Here is a 21,814-nt window from a genome sequence, read left to right on the forward strand (position 1 = left end):
TACCTACCTAAAAGCTTAAATAGCAAAAAAGTTTTGCCATGTTTCAGAAAAGTTTAAATAGCGCTATCTATAAAAGTATTATTTTAGTTCTATGTATTCTTGATAAGGACCTAATCAGTGAATAACAATTTTAGAGATTACTGAAACATTATAAATCACTTTCCCTTTATTTGCTTACGATCAACAAGTAAAATATCTACTGAGAGTTAAAAGGAATAGGGTATGTTAAATACGAAAAATCAAATAAACCTATGTGTCTTACATTTGTCAAAATTGGCGGCAAAACTATGGGTTTATTCCAAATTCTTATTAGTCCTTTTGATTTACCCTTCTGCTAATACCCGATGTGAATTCATGGATGTTTCAATCCAGTATAACATTGTTTACCTTCTAACTTCTAACACTGTCATGTGTTATAATATATAGCCAATTTATAGTAATTTAAGTAAAATTCGATGAAAAAAATATTTTTAAGCGGGTGGAGGTGGGGGATCGAAAGAGGGTGGTCACTTGAACAAAGCCCGATAACCTAACCTAACCTAATCTAACCTACCCTATTGATAAATAATGTTTTATATAACTTTCTCAATATTTTTATGTATTTTTCATTAGTTTTACCTTTGGATATTGTTTAAGAATGACTATATAGATATTTACATGCCTAGAAATGTAAAAAAATTGGCATATTTATTAACTTTAAACCCCTATAACTTTTTATGAGGGTGAGACCGCCACGAACTTTTTATGGTACAGTGGAGGGGGAGACCTCTTCTTTCTATCCCACCCATCATCTAGACATTTACCGAAACTTGGAGAATCCTCAAGCAACCATATTTTGGTATGATTGGTTTGATAGGACGGACGGTCCCTAACATATTAGATATTTTTGCCTGCATTCATTCATGGTAATAAATAGGATTGATAAATTTACATACTCAGACTTCCGTTTTTTTCAACCAACTTGTAAACAACGAATAATTATTTCTTAAGAAAAAAGTCAGTGATTTAAAAAATATATATAACGCAGAATTTAAAACACCTATCGTTTTGATATCAAATTATAGTCGATGTTAATATCTACACTTAACTGTCATTGGCTCATCAATAAAACTGTATATGGAATGTATATAAGCATATATACGGTAGAAGCAGTTACATAAGCTAATTGCTATGCTATATTTTTAGTAGCCTTCAGATTATATTCGCGTTTCGACGTGTTTTCCTTGTCGTATAGAAAAAGTTGTTACAATGGTTAACCCGAACCAAGTACCAAAGGTGAAACTGAACAACGGTTTGGAATTTCCAATTATAGGGCTAGGCACATGGAAAGTAAGTAGAGTATAATGTTTTCACCAAAATTTAAATTTATAGTTGTTGATAATTGTATTTAGTAACAAAGAATGTAAATTTATTTGCCACTTACATTAATTACGAAACAAGGTGACATTATTTAACAGAAATGAAATCCTTGGCGAATTTGTTTGGACAGTTAATCATTCAAAAATACAGTTTAAAGAATATATACACTAATAAAGATTATGACTACAGCTTTTGAGTTTCCTTTGCTACCATGGTTAGTTCTTTGATTGACCATTTTCTCTGTATTTTTATACATTTAATGTCAAAACTCACGCAGTTTTTCGTTACCCATTTTAGTCTAAACCAGGAGAGGTAACACAAGCTGTAAAGGATGCAATTGATGCCGGTTACAGACATATTGATTGCGCATGGGCTTACGAAAACGAGAAGGAAGTTGGCGAGGCGATCAAGGCAAAAATTGATGAGAAAGTTGTCAAAAGGGAAGACCTCTTTATTGTCAGCAAATTGTGGTGTACTTTCCATAAACCAGAAGCCGTTGAACCAGCACTTAAAGAGTCGTTAACCGCTTTGGGATTAGATTATTTGGATCTATATTTGATCCATACTCCCTTCGATTTTAAAGTATGAATCATTTAATGCATTTAATTACATAAGTACATTTTTTTGGAGAAGTAGGGGTTAGATCTCTTTCTCAGTCCTCACATAATCTACACCATAACATATCCAATTGGACTAAGCCAAATAAATAAAAAGTTAACGTATAAATGGTGAGACCATCTAACGAAGGGTGAATTTAGATAGAAAGCTATTGGATGACTCTGTTTTAATAGTTGAAATGTCGAGACTGTGGAAAAAATTTGAATCTAAAAAATCTTCACTTTTAAATCTTCAGAATGGAGTCATCCGACGTCCTTCTTCCCCAACCCAAACGGTCGAATCATCTACGCGTCCACTAACCGTTTATTTACGTACAGATTTACACACGTCTGAAGATCATCTTATCATTTACCCCATTTCCAATTTTTAGTTTAACCCCTGCACCTTCATATCCGCCACCAACTAAAAACATAAACACATTTGTATGGTGCATTAATTGATCCTCATCGTCACCATTTCATTTCTCATTTATCGATTTAATTGGCACGTAAATTATCAATGCATTTCAGCCAGGGAAGGAAGTATTAGCAATAGGAGAAGATGGTCAGATCATTCCGGAAGGTGTTGATTATGTAGATACGTGGAAAGCAATGGAGGAAGTTTACAAGAAAGGTCTCACCAAGTCAATCGGAATATCCAACTTTAATAAAAGACAGATAGAAAGGCTCCTAGAATTGACTACAGTTGTACCAGTTACAAATCAAGTAAGTAATAAAAAGATTCTGTTTTATGTAACGTCTATCACTATTTCTTTCCAATAAAAATTTAATGTGAATTGGAATTTGCTGGTCAGTATCCTTTGGTCACCGAATGGCATGGCCTAGATGTTTAGACCATCTCTTAGCATTCGGTATTTGATTTCGGGATCGTCTGTCCTAGTCCAAGTTCTTATGTGGTTTCCTTGGATCACTTAGGTAAATTCTGGGGCAGTAATATTCCACAGATAATCTGTCACTTTCTTCTGTCTTTATTTTTTCCGCCTCATATTTCTCACCCCAACCACCATCTACCCATTCCCACGATTCTTAACAGGAGGATGAGGAGGGCTTTCTGCCCTACCCTCCGGTGTAGTCTGGAAGGACGGCCCGCTTACCAACATTAGTAGCTGATGGGAATGAAACATCCAATAATTTTGTTTTTGTTAAGTATTGTTTGGTCAGTGTTCATGTCGGATTGTTTTTGATATTTAAATAAAAAAAATGGCCGGCATTTTATAATACGTGGTCATTACGTAATTCAAAAGTTCAGTATTTGAATCCTACTGACCTAACTAACAATAAGTAACTTAATCTAGCATAACCACTAATTAATTTCATTCCACCTGTTCTTTATTTATTTTGTACTTTGGTAGTTTGCTTTCTTTGCAATAGCTGTATCGGATTTATCCATTTTTAGTGGAGTGTTGTTGGGTGTTGTTATTGTTAATCGGATTGTGTTTTAATGGGAAGAATATGGAGTATTTTAGTTACTCATACGTTTTTGGCGTTACTTTTCATTTTTCGTTTCCATATTTTCTAGGTACCCTAAATTCGCATTTCTATTTTGATACCCACTTGTATCAAAAATAAAAGCTATGGATTATAGCACATGTATTTGTCATTTGTTGTGTTGATAAGATATGCTTTTGTTCTAATAGGAAACCATAAAAACTGATGTTATCTTTTATTTATTGAGCTTCAATGGAATGAATGTTTGAAATGGAAACTGTTGTCTTTCTAAGTAAATAATTTGTAATGTGTTGTTTTTACATGTCACTCTTTAAAAATTACACAAAGTATTTAAGATCTTATTGAATTTGATTCACTTTTTTATTTCTACGAAGGTTGAATGCCACCCATATTTGAATCAAAAGAAACTTGCTGAATTTTGCAAATCAAAAGGAATTACAATTACCGCATACAGTCCACTTGGATCCCCGGATAACCCATGGGCAAAACCAGGCGATCCAAAGTTACTGGATGACCCTAAACTGAAAGCTATTGGCGACAAGTATAAGAAATCCCCTGCACAAGTAGTACTTAGATGGCTAACCCAAAGAGGTCTAATAACCGTCCCAAAGTCAGTAAACAAGAAAAGGATTCAGGAGAACATTGATGTCTTTGATTTTCAACTGTCTTCAGTAGAGATGAAGTATATCGAGTCATTTGATTGTAACGGTAGAATATATGCAATGGAATGGTAAGTGTATGTTATAAACATATTATCTGCACCCCTTGTTCAAAATGGCGCCTAAGTGGGAAGGGTGTTGCGACCTCGGAAAACATATTTTTATAATACTTACTACACCCTCATCTCTATACATTAAGAAAAGTCTCTGCCTAATTCGCATCCAAAATATTTTGCTTTGATTTGCATTATTGAATTAACATTGCTAAAGCTAATTATAAATTGAAAATAGAAAGAATCAGCATCAAGCAATTTAAAATTTTGGAATACAGCTGAATTAATATGTATAACAACAAATTAATAAACATTTGTCCTTGGTTGTGGCAAGTTATCGATGTTACTATGTGCGAAATCCATTTGGTAATTTTTAGTATCGTGAATGTAAGTGAATGATACTGATTGCGCCATCTACATGTACTCGTAGTAATACGTGAAGCCTGACAAAGCTAATACAAAGGGTTTCTACTTATAACATTGATTGCGTATTTGTGGTACAATTATTGTGAAACTGCATGGTTGTTTAAAAAAGATTAAAGTCGAATAGAAACAAACGCAGTTTTACTAAATGTTTAATCAAACTCGACAAATTTGTTTCAGTCGATGCGATCATTTAAGGAAGTATCACTAATCGTAATTTTTTCGTTAGCAATTTATCGAGGTTTGAACATTTTGATTCTTCTACATACAGTTCCTAACAAATTATTGACTGTAAGGCTTCAATCTGCAGTTAGTAGCATATATTTATAGATGGCGAATCTTTCTTGCTCATAAAGATAATTTATGAAAAGTATTAATCATAACAACGTATTCTATTAATTAGGGGTGTGTTAACATATTGTGTGTTTGGGATAGTAATTTTCGAATAATTCCTTTTTGATGTTTTGGACCTCTTGAAGGTTGGCTAATGATTAGTTCAGATTACCCTGATATGAAATTTCATCTTACCCAATATTGAAATAAATAAAGTTCAAATCAGGGTTACCTAAACTGGCTATCACTTAGCGTTCAAAGGCCCCTTGATATTAAAAAGAAAAAAGATTTTAATAAACAATAAATAAAGGATTTACCCAGAACTTCCACATGTTGATAGAGAAGAGACACATTCAATGGATGCGTACAGAAAGGCGATAATGTAATAAAACCCACGTAACATTGATTCTTTATAAGTACTGAACACGTATTCGTTCTAATAAATTGTATATTTTACTTTGCAGGTCTAAAACACACCCTCATCATCCTTTCAAGGACGAATACTGAATCGAAGAATTTGATGCACCTCTCTATTTCGCATAAAAAAGTTCTATTTACCTACGTGAATGTTAATACTTAAGTTTAAAAACACAATGTGAATTATTTACATTGTCATATATACTTTTGGTTAATAAAGACAGTAATAGTTTTGTTCTTCAGTTTGTCTCAATTCCCTATTTCCAACAATTTCTCCTCAAGCAATAGAAACACAAACTGCATGTAGGTACTCATCATACTTTTATTCTTTGGAAAGAGAATTATTAGTTTATTACATCGTGGGGTTAATGCAATACATCTTTTCTTTATTTTGATAAAAGTGAGAGTCCAAAATTTTCTTACTAAAAGCAGACACTCCTATCTATCTAACATTCATGCCCTTCTTCAAGGCGAGTTCCATTTTTTGTCCTGTATCAACATAACCTCTTTCGTCTATTACCAACCTGAAGAGAATCGAGAATGTGGAGTAAAACTAAATCTAGAATTCGGAAAACATTTGGTTCAATACAGATTCGACCATTGCGGAATTATTAAAGATGTTACAAATCTTACCGGATATAAATAAATATAATCGGACAACAACCCCTTCGTCTATTTCAGTTTGAATTGCTCTTCCAATCTCCCTTTCGTTCCTAAATATTGCACCACAATCGAAATATCGATAAACAAAATCAATTGCAACTATTACAGTTTGCCATACTTCTTCTGATTTCGACTACAAAGTAATGACACCTATCTCATTTACATAAATGATTTCAACATCTTACTTAGAAGCTCCAAACATTAAAAGCTATTCTTAAAGGATTGAATTAAGCCTATTATAATAGAAAACTATACCTGCCTTGTCCCTAATCCTATCAGGAATTTCAAGAGAATCACTTACAGTTTCACTTGGCACAAAAGTTACTTTTATTAGTCCAAAATGTATAAGGAAGGAGAAAACGCAAGATATTAAACATAAATAAAACCCTTTAAATTTTTTTACAAATCAACATGTATCTATCAATTACATAATAACAGCCGAAGGAGGTTTCAATGAAATAGATTCGTCACGTTCGTGACTTTAAAAATACCTTTGAAAAGCCATACCTAATGCTTAACGAAACCTGGTTCCGTGATCTAACGAAATGACTTACAAGAATTTGCTCTAATATTTTAGCACGGTCTTTTGTCTACGATAGAAATAATAATTTCTGTTTAGAGGTTTAGACCAAAAGGTAATTTATTTGTATAAAACGCTTGGGCAATTCCATCTATTTGTTTCTATAGGTAACACCTCATCAACCAAAAGATACTGAATGAATTAGACAGAGGCTTTCACGAAAATAAAACGGCTACGTTGTGATTTATACCACCTTTTATCCTGATTGAACGTTTCCTGGAGACATAAAATTAAATTATTGAGTTTGCACAATAGATGTCTAAAGCACCCCTTTGGCTTATGGCCTAATAAAAAGTGACATCGTAATTTACGTTGTTTTACAGATTATGCAAAAATAACATACTCAAGTGGAGATGAACCAGTCTTTATATAAAAAAATTATTTATGAACCACGCACTGAATGAGAAAATGACGTAAGGCTTTTCAACGTGAATCCTAATTCTCCACGAAGTAGTACAGAGATTATTTCATAGATAATTGCCTATAACAAACTGGATAATTTCGTATTTCGATCTAATTCCATACTGATTATTACTTGTTAAATCATCGGCATCTACCTACGCTTTCGAAATGCCAAATTTTATTTTCACTATATTCATTAAAACGATTATGAATGGCTATTATAAACTCTCAATTTTATGTAATTGCTTTGACTGTGACCAAAACCTTTCAAAAAGGATATTCAGTTCCAGTTAAATCGGCATGACATTGTGCCATACCTAAATAATTTTAAAATGTACCAATTCCTCAAGAAATATCTGTATTGATGTAGCAGAGTAGCTGATTTACAGTGACAGAAAAAATAACAACAAAACCTCTAACAGAATGTGACACATATCGCTATTCCAAAATAGTAAAAAATATCTATAATTTGAAAGAACATGTTAAGCAACGGATTCCATGAAAATCACGTATCTATATGACTGGCAAAGAAGCGTTTTATGAGAAATTACTTCACTTATATTTCAGAAGGACAAATTGAGCAGCGAGGGTAACAATGTACATGTTAGCTAATTCAATGCTCTTAGTGTTTCGTAACTACGTATCACGATACTTGTTCTGCAAAAATTATTACAAAAGTTTTCAAAGTGAAGAAATAGGTGGAGGTTGAGGGCGTCAGACTTAAACTTCCCTCCATTTAAATTTGTTTAAGTTGGCAATCTAATTTTTGACAGTTGTCTTTTGATGCTTTTGGGGTAATTAAAAATGGGTCGTCATGCAGAAGGAGAACGTGTTACTATTGATAAAACATATTACAAATGTGGGGAGTGATGCAGAGCCCGTTCGAAGATTCCTTGGAATTCTGGTTTGCATATATCAATGATTGGGTCCACAATTTGAAGTTTATTTTAAAAATTTGAGGAAACGTATTGGCTATTGGGCAAACAAAGGTCCTTATCCTGTGAGGTCGGCCGGAAACATCAATACGTCGTAACTCTTAAAAACTGAATATTAATAGAAACAGTTTCTACGAATTCTCACTAAAGACCTTCACATTCACCCTTATAAAGTTCAATTAACTGAGGAACTCAAGCCACAAAACGGAGACAATCCGTTAATTGGGTGATGGAAACCCAAACAGTTTTGTTAATAAGCAGAATTCTCGCATCTGGGGCAATGAAAATCCTCGTGTTATTTGTGGAAAAACGATGCATCCACAAAGAGTTACTCTTTAGCGTGTAAATGGGGTATAATATCCTACCATGGCATCTGACTTTTTCTGGCATGAATTAGATGGTATGGACTCCGAAGAAATTCGGTTTAGATGATGGTACATGCCATACAGAAAGAGAAACCATCGATTTGAAAAGACAACGTTTTCCTGGTCGTGTGATTTCCTTCCAGAATTGATGACGTTAATATTGGAAGCCCAGATCTTGGGACTTGACGCCATGCGATTTCATGAATCCAAGATCTATGCTTGCAAACGCCAAACAATTCCTAAACTGAAATTTTTGAATTTGAGCTAACTTCCCTGATTCATAATTTCTAATTAATCGTAAAAGCGGAACTTGAACAAACATAGAAACTAAGCCTCAGGCTGCTTATGGCGTGCTGATGAGATCAAATAAGATCAGAGATGCGATCCATGTTCAGTGGTGACACATTGTCAGGGATATGGAAAAGGAAAGGATACCTTTCATCCAAAAAAAAGTACTGTTCCCAAGGAATAAAAAATTAGTTTTATGTGGTCGTCGATGATCTTTGACACGTATCTAGTCACTCATAATGTATCACAGATCTTTGGGTGTCACTCTTACCTTACGGCACTTTACTTTCAAAGGTAATGAATTTGGACATTAAAGGACTAGAACTGAAACATATTCCAATGTTACTGATTGTTTTAATGTGTCAAAGGTTGAGGTTGATACATTCGTATTAAAGCGAAAGTGGTTTTATTGGGGTTGAAAAGACTTCCATTCTGTTCCTTCTCGTATGCGTTAAACGTGTTTGGGTGTACCCATTTTGTTAAATAATTCATGAACAAATAAATTGACAAAAAACGACTGCGCTTTTACGATTACCCACAATCACAACTATACTTTAGTACCTAAATGACTTGTGGTTTAATTATTCCACTGCGAATTGGTTTGTAGATAGTAACCGCACTGAAAATTAGTAGAGAAAATAAAACGATTACTTCATTCTTTAAAGATGAGTAGTATGCTATTAATGCCGGAGAAAGGTTGTGTGAAAGAAAGAAATTAATTTTGGTTAACACTCTAAGGAATATTAGCCAAAAAAGGCCGATGCAAATTGGAACCTAACAAAAAAATACAAAGAAAGTTACAAAGTTAAAGTTGCAAATTGTCAACAATGCGCAACACGAAAGGCAATTAAATAGATACCTAACTACAATGCTGGAAACGATTCAATATGGAATAGATAAATATTTGAAATGCGTAATTTATGGAAGGCAATAAAATGGAAATAATTACAAATTCGTAATTTTATTTTTGCTTCTAAAAAGTTCCTGCAATATATTCTATGAACTCTTAGACATAGGCGTGACTATACAAATTTTTAGATACTCAACAAATTGTTTACATTATGCTACGTTTAATTTGTTGACGGTTAAGCTTGAGGATATTAAAATATGGACAGATTTTTGGAAAAATACAACTTATTTAATACAGAACTATATTTTGACCTTTAGTTAAATACTTGTGGGTTTTTATAATAGGACAATACGTGGGGTTACATTTCCGAGGAAGCAGACTGTCCACCAGGAGCACGATTTAAATACAGACAAATTACCTTCTTGTTAAAAATTTACAACGTAAATTGAATCAAAAGGGGTAATACTATTTCTGGTCTAAACCTAAAATTAAATAAAATAGGATCTATTTTAATATAAGAACAGAGGCTTTCACGGCCGGAATCCATAGCATAATGAAGATTAGGGCTATAGGGTGTCACCCAGTCGCTGTCGAGACTTCGAGATAATATAATCTACGTTCACGTTGTCAACGCAGCACTACCACTGAGGATGTCAGCCGCAGTAGCTGACGAAACGTCTGGTCAGAATAGTTCACTTAGACCACGGTCCGAATCTTCATTCTACTAAGAATCTATTTTATTTCAGACTGTATCTTTCCTTGTTATTGAATAGTTATAAGCTTATTATCCATAGAGTGATTTGGAGCTAAATGTATTAAATATCGTCTGTTACTTAATAACAACAATATACATATTTAGGTACATATCGTCATAAAAAAATATTGTTTACATTCAATAGTGAATAATGTTCTTTGCCCGTACGTAAGCCACTGAACTATTTAGGTAAATATTCCGTGTTCATTCTTCTCCGAAATGGCAATTCATTTAATGTAAGAAGGAAGAAATTATGGACTAATTGACTCAGGAGAGGTCAGTTAATTAACACTCTCGCATTTTATGGACTGTAATGTGAGGGAAATAATGAAAAGTGACTAACTACTAGCAACAGCACGCAAAAGGCCCATTAGATAATTGGTCGAAAATACTGCAGAGTTCGCTTTGAATAAAAAGATAATACTGGTGTAAAAGTACGTAAGCACTTAATGCTGATAATGAGAAAAAAAGAAAATTCAAACAAATAGAATTAGAATGAGAAAGAAAAAATTTTTTAAGAAGGTTTATCATCATATATAACTGAATATATATAGAAAGTTTATACATAAATATATTATGAGATGGTGGATACAGACTATAGTTTTTCTAAATCCAAAAGCTCCTAGCAATCTGCACCAGACGTAACACACGTGAGGTTTTGTCCGTTGACGAACGTCCACTAATATTATGTAAGAATTAAAGTGTTTTTATGTAATATGTGGTTATACCACTTGTTCAACTTTTCCAACATAATTACAATATTGTTACAGTCTGATGGCATTCCCACTAATACATAAATAATCAGAATTAGTTCCGATGTTTTTTATCCCATGCCAATTCAGACGGCCAACGCCATCGGCAATCTGCGGCCGTTGAAAACCTAGAATTTTCTTCCGAAAAACGAGCATAAAGGTTATTAATTCCGATCGGAACATTTCCGTTTGTGTTCGATCACTATAAAAGCGGTAATAGTTTCTCAGACCAGTTTAGTATCTATTATCACAGCATCGGGCTGCAGTGGCTCCCGTCACCTGCGAAATATGCAATGCAAATCTCACGCTCATAACGACAGCAGCAACAACAAATAGTTGATCTTGACTTAGTTACTTCAAATAATAAACGATTTGTTAATGCATTGAGAAATAAAAACATAAAAAGAAATGATTGTGCCAAAAGTACTCGCGAATGTAATTTTTGTGTGTGTGGTGTCATGTCATGGTCAAGAATTATCCGGTGAAAGTATCAAAGCTTCGAAGAAGATCGGACCGGCACCTGTGAACTTCGATGACTTTCTCCCCATCTTCGACTACCATCCGCCGACTCGTGATACGGAACATGTCATAAGCGTTTTTGCTCCGACTTCTTTCCAGTTCATGACTCATCACAATTCGCAACCAAGTGGTAAAGATCTTGAAAATTACAACACACCAATACCAAACGTTTATTCTGACGTTAGTCAGATTCATCCTTACAATGGTCAGTATTCTCAAATTGGAGAACCAATCTACAAATACTCAGATTCGTCGAAATACATTTCGGCACCTATCCAAAACTCGCCAGCTTCGGATACTTCAAATCAATTTTCACCCTCCTTCGGCCCACCTGTAAATTTAGGCGCACCGCAATATATTCCGGAGTCATATAGTCCTCCTTCAAATGTTGATGCACCACGATATATACCAGAATCTTATAGTCCTCCTTCTAAAGTTGAAACATCGCGATATATACCAAAATCTTATAGTCCTCCTTCAAATGTTGATACACCACGGTATATACCAGAATCTTACAGTCCTCCTTCAAATGATGATACACCACGATATATACCAGAATCTTACAGTCCTCCTTCAAATGTTGATACACCACGATATATACCAGAATCATACAGTCCTCCTTCAAATGTTGATACACCACGATATATACCAGAATCTTATAATCCCCCTTCAAATCTTTATAAATCGAAATATGTTTCTACTCCTAACTTTCCATCGAAAATACCAAACTTTATTCCCAGTTCTCAATACCCTTCATCAGAATTGGGCCTATCAAAATACGCCAACACTTCCCCTGGCTACCCTTCTGCAATATATGCACCAAAGCACGGAACTACATCCTATGACGCTCCCTCATATTCAATTGGCTCAAAGTATGCTTCCGTCAGTGGGCCTTCATCATTACCACATTCAATACCTACATCATCTGCTTCAAGTGAACATTCTGCTGAGGAGGATACTGTTCATCAGAACAATAAGGAATCCCTAGAACAATCGGAGAATGAAGAAGAAGACGCGCCTTCTTCAGAACCGCAACACATTGAAGAAGAACAATCCGACGAAGATTCAGAATCAACATCTCCTGCACATTTGGAAGAACCGTATCACAACAGCGAAGAAGTTAAAGAAGAAGTAAAGATTCCTCATTTTTATCCAGGATTAGCTTCTCACCACCATGGTTCGGGAAACCAACACAAGCAGAGTGAATACGAAGGTCATGGTCACAGTGATTTGAAAAAGGGTTCCAGTAGTCATCACCATGATGAGAATAACCGCGGCGAGCATGAAAAAACCCATGAAGCCAGTGACCATGGAGAAAACGGTCGGAACAGAAATAACCACCATGACGAAGCGGGACATTTTAAAAATCATAGAGACGAAGGAAAAAGATACAGAGGGGCCAAATTTGGCGAAAAGAAAGGACACAGAAAAGGCCACAAAACGAAAGGTTACCACAACAAGTTTTTCAAAGATGAATATCACAAGGAACACAAGTTCTACGACGATTATCATAAAAAAGGCAGGTTCAATAAGTTTGGCGACTATAAGGCAAATCGTTACCACAACGAGGGTGCTTTCAAAAAGGGTGGAAAGGAAAATGAAGGTCACGATGCAAAATCGCACGGAAAGAAAGGAGCATTTGCAGAAGGGCACTATGACAAAGAAGATGAAGGATTTGATAAGAAGGAAGGAGACACTCAGTACCATAAGCATTACAGAAATTATGGCACAAAGGGTGGCAAGAATAGCGGGAAAACTTATGGATTTAAAACTCCGTAATATATGAAAATTAGCTTAATAGGAATGCAATTTAGATAGCTAATTTTCGACAAAACTGTTCTGACAGCTTTCTTATTCTCCTTAAAAGCGTCAAATACAATAAGTACCTACTAAAGAAATCAAATAATAATTGCTAAATGTAATAACATAATTTAATGATTCTAGTCTAGAACTGCATGTTGCAGAATCAAACTGCTGCATTAATGGAAACTGTTTTCTCCAAAGAAAATTGAATACGTCCAATATCTAGAGAGCTGTCACGGTCAGTAAGATAAGGTATAAAGAAAAATGCTTTTGACGATGTGAAACTGCTTTTTGTATTTTGTGTTATTGTAATTATTGATTTTTTACTGTTTTGTAATGTAAATGCTTGTGTACGAATGGATTTTTTTTTAATTGTTAAATTTCGCGCTGAGTGAAAGTTGCTTAGCCATAATAGTATATAACGCTTTTATACTGTAGTTTCTAGAAGTGAAATGAAGTGTGGTTACATGAACGTTTTTCAATTGAAGTAAAAGTAATGTTTTTTAATCGAACTTATTTTCTGTTAATTTGTATATAAAGAACAAAATGCACACGACTGGTCGCGAGCTCTCGCTTTTTCAATTTCGGATCGATTAAGAAAACCGTTACAAATTCGTAAACATATAGCACGACGCCGAAGCAAAAAAGCTCAATCGCCGTGTGCCAGCGTATAATAACCCTTTCCATAAAAATACCTGCTGTTTGACCCACATAACACAAGAGTTTGGAAATTGTTTTATACTATTGCTCTCTAGCATTTTGCTTTTCTTCGATTTTCTGCATCAAAACAAAAAAAATCAAACTGAAACGCATTTTAATTGCTTATCTAACCATGAAACTGTTAGGCACGTTTAATAATTATTAAAAAAAAAAGGAAAATAAATGAAATTCCTTCAATTCTAAACCGAAATGAAAATTTTTTCATTGTTTTGAAAAGCATTTGTAATCGTCCGGGATTTCTGAAGCAAGGAGTGGATATTGTGAAATTTAGTAAGAATTTATAAAGATAAAAACAGACTGAAGAGGGTTTTCTGTAAATTCACTGTTTTGATTAAAAGAATATATAAAAAAGCACCCTATTTATCAGATGTTTTCGTTCCACAATTGAGAAATTTCCGTTTTATTTTTGATGATGAGATTAAGATTACTAAAAGTTTCAAATTTGATAACGTGAAAAAAAAAATACAACAATTTTTTTTGTTTCTGTTAATCTCATCGTCAGGTTCATTTAATGTAAGGTATCTTCTACTAGTACTAATTACAAATTCGTTTAAATTATAATTATTTACTTATTAATTTATTTAACTAATCATCGGGTAACATAGCCCATACATACGATCCCTTTAAAAGGGTTTTGCTGAGATTTTGCTGCACCCTTTTATTCACATATTGAACTCACATCATCATCATCATCATCATAAGGTCATCAAAATTTTCCAATTTCCCTACTTGCTTCCTTACATTCCACGCTCCGACTCGGAAATATTGCACCTACCCCTATTACACTTATTGATGACATCCCCCGAGATACTCCCCGACCGGACATCTGAATGAGACTAGTTTATGTCCGGAGTGCTTTACCCCAGAGGACGCCATCATTTATTCTGTGTGATACATTTTACTCGGAATCATAATGTGGTGGTTTCTCGTTGCCTTCCACATCGCAGTATTATGCATCAGAGTGCCATACCGATCTTCATGATCTCTACCATCCTGAGTACTGAAAGAGCTGCTGCCCTCTTTCAGGGACTTGTCTTAGTCTGGTTTCTCTTTAAGAACCCCCCCCCCCACGTTATGGTTGAACTTATGGTCCGGCTCTCTAAATCATCGAAACTCGTAAGCCAATCTATCCACTCTAGTATGTACAAGGGTTTCGTCAAGGTTCAAGCCTCGTCCGATCAGATTGAACTCACATGTTTGGTATTTAATAACTGAGTAATAATTAATCCAAAGGGCAATCATAGCCAGCACCGAATTACTACATTCTTTACCTGACAATATTCTAAACATTAAACAATAATCATTATAATTACAAATGCAAGTGAGAGGTCAACTAAGCCAATAATTTTTGAAAAGGATAAGTAAACTTGACTAAAATGTAAAGTACTCATGTAGGAGTTTTTCAGTTTGGAAGTAGGTAGTGTATAGGGTCTAAAACCTAGGATCTATATATCACAAAAGTGGAGAAAAATCCAGTGTTTTTTACAAGCAAATACGTCATACAATTCCTTATCAGGGATCCCATGGATTTCTATACCTCACAGTTTACAGTCGAGACGTTTATCAAATATTACACCACTTGGAGAAAACATCGATGTCTGTCTCTAGATTTAAACAATCAATAACATTAATAATATTTTTAAATAATCTCATCCGCCAGCAACAGTAGAACTTTCAATGTTCGCGTATACAATAGTAAAATAGAATGATTCTTCTTATCAAATATGAAAATTCATAGTGGTGCCAGGGTACTGTGTTGAATTCCTACCCACAATTAACTATTAAGACTCATCTGTAACAGCTTGTCGAAATGGGTATTTCAAGTAGGAACAAACATATTGTTTCCAACGTAAGCAATAAAAAGGTTCCAGAAAGTTTTTTAATATCCACCCAAAAGTTGCCGAAGGAAAATGACTTATGCTAGTCCTTCCGGCAGACATAGACAAACATACATGAAAGTATTTACGTAAAGTGAACAATTGTTTCAAAAGTTTTGTCATCTCGTTCTTTAAAAATATTTACCACACATACCCTTCACATTTGGAGTTCTTTTTGTATGAGATATGCGAAATAGTCGCCAAAAACGTAAATGGTTTTCAATAATAATCGAATAAAAACGATAATTAAGCGTGAAGGGTCTTTCTGTTTTGCAAGTGCATTTTTGAGCAATTATTGCTGGTTTTCGTGTGAAAATGGTTAGTAATAACATATTCTCGCTTATTCCGTGAAGACCCAAAAATTTGTAGAAAAATGAATTATTAAATAGGTAATATAATATTACACGTTTCAAGCGGTTATGGATGGAGTTATAACATCTGTCTAGTACCTAGTTAGAGTCCGTTCACTTAGAGAAAGGTACACATGGCAGTAAATGTGACCGGACGACCTTAATGGGCGTAACTGGCAAAAGTTACTTACGGCGCCAGAGGTATGTGGTTGCGCCTTGCTCGGGAACGACCGATCACGTTCCGTGGACGCGCTTACGACCGATATTCGTTTGGGGGCATTGCTCACGCTGTGCATATCTCTAAGTAAACGGACAATAATTATGTAAGTCTAGTAACTCGTAGACTACATTAAGAAAATGTAACCCTAAAATGGCACTATTACAGTGTGTCAAAAGGATATCTACACGTATACTCCTAAGTTCATATCTTTTCGTTTACTTTGGGTGTGTGAAAGTAATGAGTATTTTTGAAAGCCAAACTTTCTCACAAGTTAAATACGCAATTCTTTTATAGCACAGATTTATTCCATAACCAAGACAAAACAGAGTAGACAAACGTGACAAATTCTTATTTTCGCTTCTTTTTCTTTTTCTTCCTCTGTTCCATGGAATGCGGTAGGTCGATGTAAACTTTGCAAGCACAATGCGGAGGTGGCGGCTTTATAACCGGATTACCGTAAATGTCAACATAATCGTCATAGTTAATCGTGTAAATCAATCGCATGTCTAATTTCTCGCAAATTTTTGCCCTGGAATTGTTTCACATGATATGCTGTGCTGTAACGGAAGAAATGGATTTTCTTACGAGTAGTGGCTTGTTGCGTCCAACCTTATCACCCTAAAACCACAGTCTGCACCCAACTCTTTTGAAGACTTTATCAATTTGAATCCTAAGCCTTTTTGCCTTTCTTCCTTCTTAACAAACACTTGAGATATCTGAAACAAATACTTTTTTGTGCCAAGTACAGCTTTTATATTAAAGAACAACCAATGCTCCAGGAAGGGGGGCTTAAATTTTTTTTTTTTTTGAAGATGGGCGAAATTCCAAGAAAAACAGCTGTTTTGTATCTATCTAACGGATCCATTTCATAGTTTAAAGAAAAACAGAGATCAATTTATGTAAGTAATTGTTATAGAACGAAATAGATATTGACACAACTGCACAAAATTTTGGAGAATGGTGAAGAAAGTCCTAGAAATTGACTCTTGGTGTGGTCCCAATAAGGGAAAATTTATGAATGCTGGAGAAATGTTAACTGAAATAAGTCTAATACAATCAAATTTTAGAACACATCACAACTAACGTTAAAACAGCCAAGTGCTGCACTATTTGGAAATACATCTTCGAAGAAACTAAATCATTGAGATGCTGTAGTAACAGCTGCATATAACTAACATCGAAAGCACTGTATGATTTTAAATGCTCCACAATATTAAGTTCTAGTACTTTCTTCTTTTAATATACATATTTTCGGACTTAATGGTCGTTATTCTCTCCCTTTAATGAGTCCACCCATAATTTTGTTTATCCAACGTTTCACGAGGAGTAGAGTCAATCCTGGACAACACTCATCAATCCCAAATATCAAACCATCTTCAGATAACCTTTTCATTCTTACCTCAAATATTTTATCTGTACAAAATCTTTCCCATAGCATAGGCGCTTTCAGTAAATGGGCGTTAAACTTGGTGTATGACTTCAATTTAGGGCAAGTGAGAGAACACGAGAACCTTTCCATCTCTTCCGCATCCCAGGGACAAGCAGTTCTATTTACTGAACCTGCCACTATGTCTCCAGTATATTTACATCGTGCCACTAAAGACAGGCCTTCGGAAAGTCCTCTTAAAGAATCTTCGTCCATTACTGGATTGTGACAATGACCCAAACCTAAAGAAAGTGTTGTCGGTTCTTCTGGATAGTAGCACTCCCATAACAGCCGCAGTATTTCGCAGTACTCGTCTGGCTGGGGCCGATGAATTAAGTAATGGGACTCTTCCTTCTAAATTTTTGGTATGGAAACAGTCAATTATTGTAAAGCAATATAATAAGTTTACATTTTGGTTTTATGATTCTAATCTGTTGTTCCCTTTTGGCACTCCAATAGACATATGCTTCTTTGCACTATTTCCATGTTTAGTATTTAACGAATAATGTATACCTACGTTGTACGCCTATATCAATCAAAAGACCTACCGATTTTTTTCTGAACAATGAAATAAATCTACTGACAGGTAACAACGTTTGCTGCAGATTTAACGATTTACACATAAATTTTGGCAAGACGTTCCCAAAAATGGCCATTGTAATGTAAAAACAGTTACCAAAAATTTAACATTCATATTAACCAAATGACACATTGTACTGACATATTTCAAAATCAAAACCTTTCTACCAGTGCATCACATGTAGGTACGCACATTCTTTTCAATTTTCAATTTCAATGTATTCAATCGTAAAGAAAAGTAAAATACAACGTGAATTAAGCGAGACCTTCAATACATCGACATAAATCTCTATAAAACAAACAAAATAATTCGAAGTGGTCTGTATTCTGTCGAAACTGCCAGACGCGGATGGCGATTTCGATCTTTTTGGATCTCATCAGCGCGTCGCAGGCAGCTGCGACAGAACACAGACCAACCTTTACCTGCTGTCTTAACAGCGCGTTTTAGAAAATACCACAAATGGGGTGGTGAGCGCCATCTGTAGTACGATGCTACTTTTTAGGATTACGTATGCTCCAGCAAGGTCCATTTAAATATATGGATATCTACTTGCTGAAACGAATCCCGGCGTAGCTCACCTCAACGTGATAGGCACGTTACCATAATCGAACAAAATAATTCGATGTGGTTTGTATTCTGTCGAAACTGCCAGACGCGGATCGCGATTTCGATCTTTTTATCTCATCCTGCGACGCGCTGATCACGTTGAGGTGAGCTACGCCGGGATTCGTTTCAGCAAGTAGATATCCATATATTTAAATGGACTTTGCTGGAGCATACGTAATCCTAAAATGTAGCATGATACTAGAGATGGCGCTCACCACGCCATTTGTGGTATTTTCTAAATCTCTATAGGTTATTGTTTCATCACTGTTCAAAATTGTTGCCTAGGAATAATGGTCACGAACTAATACTGATTAACATTACTATCAAAATGGAAAATGGATAATGTATGTAGGTACACAAGCATTGCAAAAAAAAATGCTAGATGGACCTCTAGGAAATGAATTTCATTCAAATTACCACAGTTGAGGGAGATCATCATCTGGTAGAAAGCAAAACGAATTTTTTGTTTTCATTTCGAGCGTAACGTTACTGTTTCTAGATAATTAGCAAAAACTTCACGCGAATAATTCAACTCAAATAGTTGAACACCTCGTTACCAGCTACTTAACAATGACGCTCAATGACTCAACCTTTATTTTATTAGTGAAATGCAAAGATATCTTTCTAAAACCTCATGTATACAGGAAATCTTTTTAATGAGTAAGTTTTAAAACGTAATGTGGGTAGCTGTGGTGGTGAGAAGATATGGTGGTTAAAAGACATTTTCCTATTTCGACCAAAAATTCCTAAAAGTATTTGGAATCTCCCATAGTGTTCCAATCTTCTCACATTTGATGGTTATGTGGGTTTGCGGGTCTTCCACCGGGTGCCAAACACCCGTTTAGAAAAAGTGTAAAAGCACTAGAATGTTTTGAATGGTTTTAGCTGTGAATTGATGCTATTCTGATTAGAATCTAAAGGCCGTCGTGTGCTGGAGTTGTTTCCTAAGGTTTCGCTAGCACGAGTGACAAGCTTCTTCGGAGGTCCTTCCATTTCCAATGCTGGATGCGGACGGTTTTAGTTGTCCTCAACTGATATGTTCTCGAGAATCTAGGACTACCCTAAGGCAGAATAATCTAAAGTGAACCATGATAGTTCTGAAAGTTCTGAAACGTTCCAGTACCATTGTGTGTGAGTGAAGGAACTACCTTCTGACATTGTATTTGGGCATTTTCAAATATTTCGATAATACTCGAAGTCAAAAAGGTTGAAATCCCCTATTATATTTAATTTTTGGTGGAGATGAGGATCTACGAGTCGACTACCGGCCACCAAAAACCCGTTTAGAATAAGTGAGAATGTATTAGAATGTTCGTTATTGTTTTCAGGGTGGTTTTCACCAGAATGTCCTCGAATGTCTCTAACAATAAGAATTGTCCTCAGCTAGATTTTACGAGCAAGAGTCGTGAATCATCATGAATAGGTAATAGGGAACGTTGAAGATTTGTCTAATTTGGTATGTGTGAGTGCATCTGCGGTCACCAAATAGTTGTTTAGAAAAAGCGAGAATGTCCCCCATGGAATGTTCTTAGGTTGGTCTTCAGCTGGAATTCTCGAATATCTAGGATTGTCCTAAAATAAAAAAGCTTTGGAGTGAACTGGATTGGAAGAATCGATAAAGTTCTAGAATGTTTGGGGACTGCCATGTTTCAGTTATGGAGGTGGTGTCTGACACTTAATTTTCATATGCCTATCTACTTAGGTCAAAGAGTGCTAAAACAATGTATAGAATTTCCTATAACGTTAGAGAATTCTCCAGTCAGAATAAGTGAGGTTGCACCCAAAGGAATATTTCTAGGGTGGTCGTGAGCTAGGAAGTTGTCGAATATCTAGAATTGTCCTCAAGTAGAATGTTCCGGAGGTGAACTGAACCATATGAATCGAATACGCACTGGAATATTCATGGACCGTTATTTTTGAGTGGTGGAGTTGGATTTTGACATTAAATTTTCATATATTTCGACCAAAGAATCTTACAAGGAAGTTTGGATTCACCTATGACGTTCGAGTTTTCTCTGGTCTGGTCCTTTTGAGCCGTTCATAATAAGTGAGGATATACTTAAAGGAATATTTCTAAAATAGTCCTGAACTAGAAACTTCTCGAATATCTAGGATCGTCCTCAGTTAGAATGTTCTAGAGTGAACTGGACCGGATGAATCGAGAGCGTTTTGGAATGTTTGAGGACAGTTATGTTTAAGTTGTGGAGCTGGATTCTAACATTAAATAGTCATATATTTCGACCAAAGGGTCTTAAAAGAATATTTAGAATCTCCTATAACGTTCCATATTTCTCCAGTTTGGTGTACGTTTGGGTTTACGGATCGGCCACCAAACACCCGTTCAAAATAAGCGAGAATGTACCCTTTGGAATGTTTCTAGAGCAGTCCTCAAGTAAAATGTTCTGGAGTGAACTGGAGGGGATGAACTGAGAACGTTCTGAAATGTTAAGGAACCATTATGTTTGAGTGGTGGAACTTGTTTTTATATACCTATATAGACCAAACAGTCCTAATACAATGTTTAGAATAATTTCCTATATCGACATTTCTCCAGGCATAATAAGTGAGGATACACCCGTTGGAATATTTCTAGGATGGTCCTGAGCTAGGAAGTTTTCGAATATCTGGAATTGTCCTCAAGTAGAATATTCTGGAGTGAACAGGATCGAATGAATCGAGAGCGTTCTGGAATGTTCAAGGACCGTTATGTTTGAGTGGTGGAGCTGGATTCTGACGTTAACTTTCCGCTAAGAGAATCTCCTATAATGATCGAGATTTCTTCAGTCTTCACTGCATTTGGGTTTACGAATCGAC

At 35.3% G+C, this 21,814-nt stretch overlaps 3 protein-coding genes across 3 annotated transcripts; 2 read left to right on the forward strand and 1 right to left on the reverse strand.

Moving 5' to 3' along the window:
* Positions 1 to 1,150: 1,150 nt before the first annotated feature.
* LOC108737913 (aldose reductase) lies at positions 1,151 to 5,548 on the forward strand. Its single transcript, XM_018471099.2, has 5 exons — positions 1,151 to 1,329; positions 1,657 to 1,941; positions 2,487 to 2,681; positions 3,800 to 4,155; positions 5,358 to 5,548. Exons 1-5 carry the CDS (start codon positions 1,249 to 1,251, stop codon positions 5,398 to 5,400), a joined length of 960 nt encoding a protein of 319 aa, XP_018326601.1. The 5' UTR covers positions 1,151 to 1,248; the 3' UTR covers positions 5,401 to 5,548.
* A 5,626-nt stretch (positions 5,549 to 11,174) lies between these two features.
* Positions 11,175 to 13,568, forward strand: LOC108737885 (DNA-directed RNA polymerase II subunit RPB1-like). The gene has a single exon (XM_018471015.1). It carries the CDS (start codon positions 11,308 to 11,310, stop codon positions 13,195 to 13,197), a length of 1,890 nt encoding a protein of 629 aa, XP_018326517.1. The 5' UTR covers positions 11,175 to 11,307; the 3' UTR covers positions 13,198 to 13,568.
* A 3,120-nt stretch (positions 13,569 to 16,688) lies between these two features.
* Positions 16,689 to 18,535, reverse strand: LOC108737886. The gene is made up of 4 exons (XM_018471016.1): positions 18,363 to 18,535; positions 17,788 to 18,168; positions 16,974 to 17,104; positions 16,689 to 16,917 (listed from the first exon to the last, which is right to left on the reverse strand). Exons 1-4 carry the CDS (start codon positions 18,468 to 18,470, stop codon positions 16,737 to 16,739), a joined length of 801 nt encoding a protein of 266 aa, XP_018326518.1. The 5' UTR covers positions 18,471 to 18,535; the 3' UTR covers positions 16,689 to 16,736.
* Positions 18,536 to 21,814: the final 3,279 nt, after the last annotated feature.

This window comes from Agrilus planipennis, unplaced genomic scaffold, assembly GCF_000699045.2.
Source record: "Agrilus planipennis isolate EAB-ADULT unplaced genomic scaffold, Apla_2.0 scaffold59, whole genome shotgun sequence".
Classification (NCBI taxonomy): domain Eukaryota; kingdom Metazoa; phylum Arthropoda; class Insecta; order Coleoptera; family Buprestidae; genus Agrilus; species Agrilus planipennis.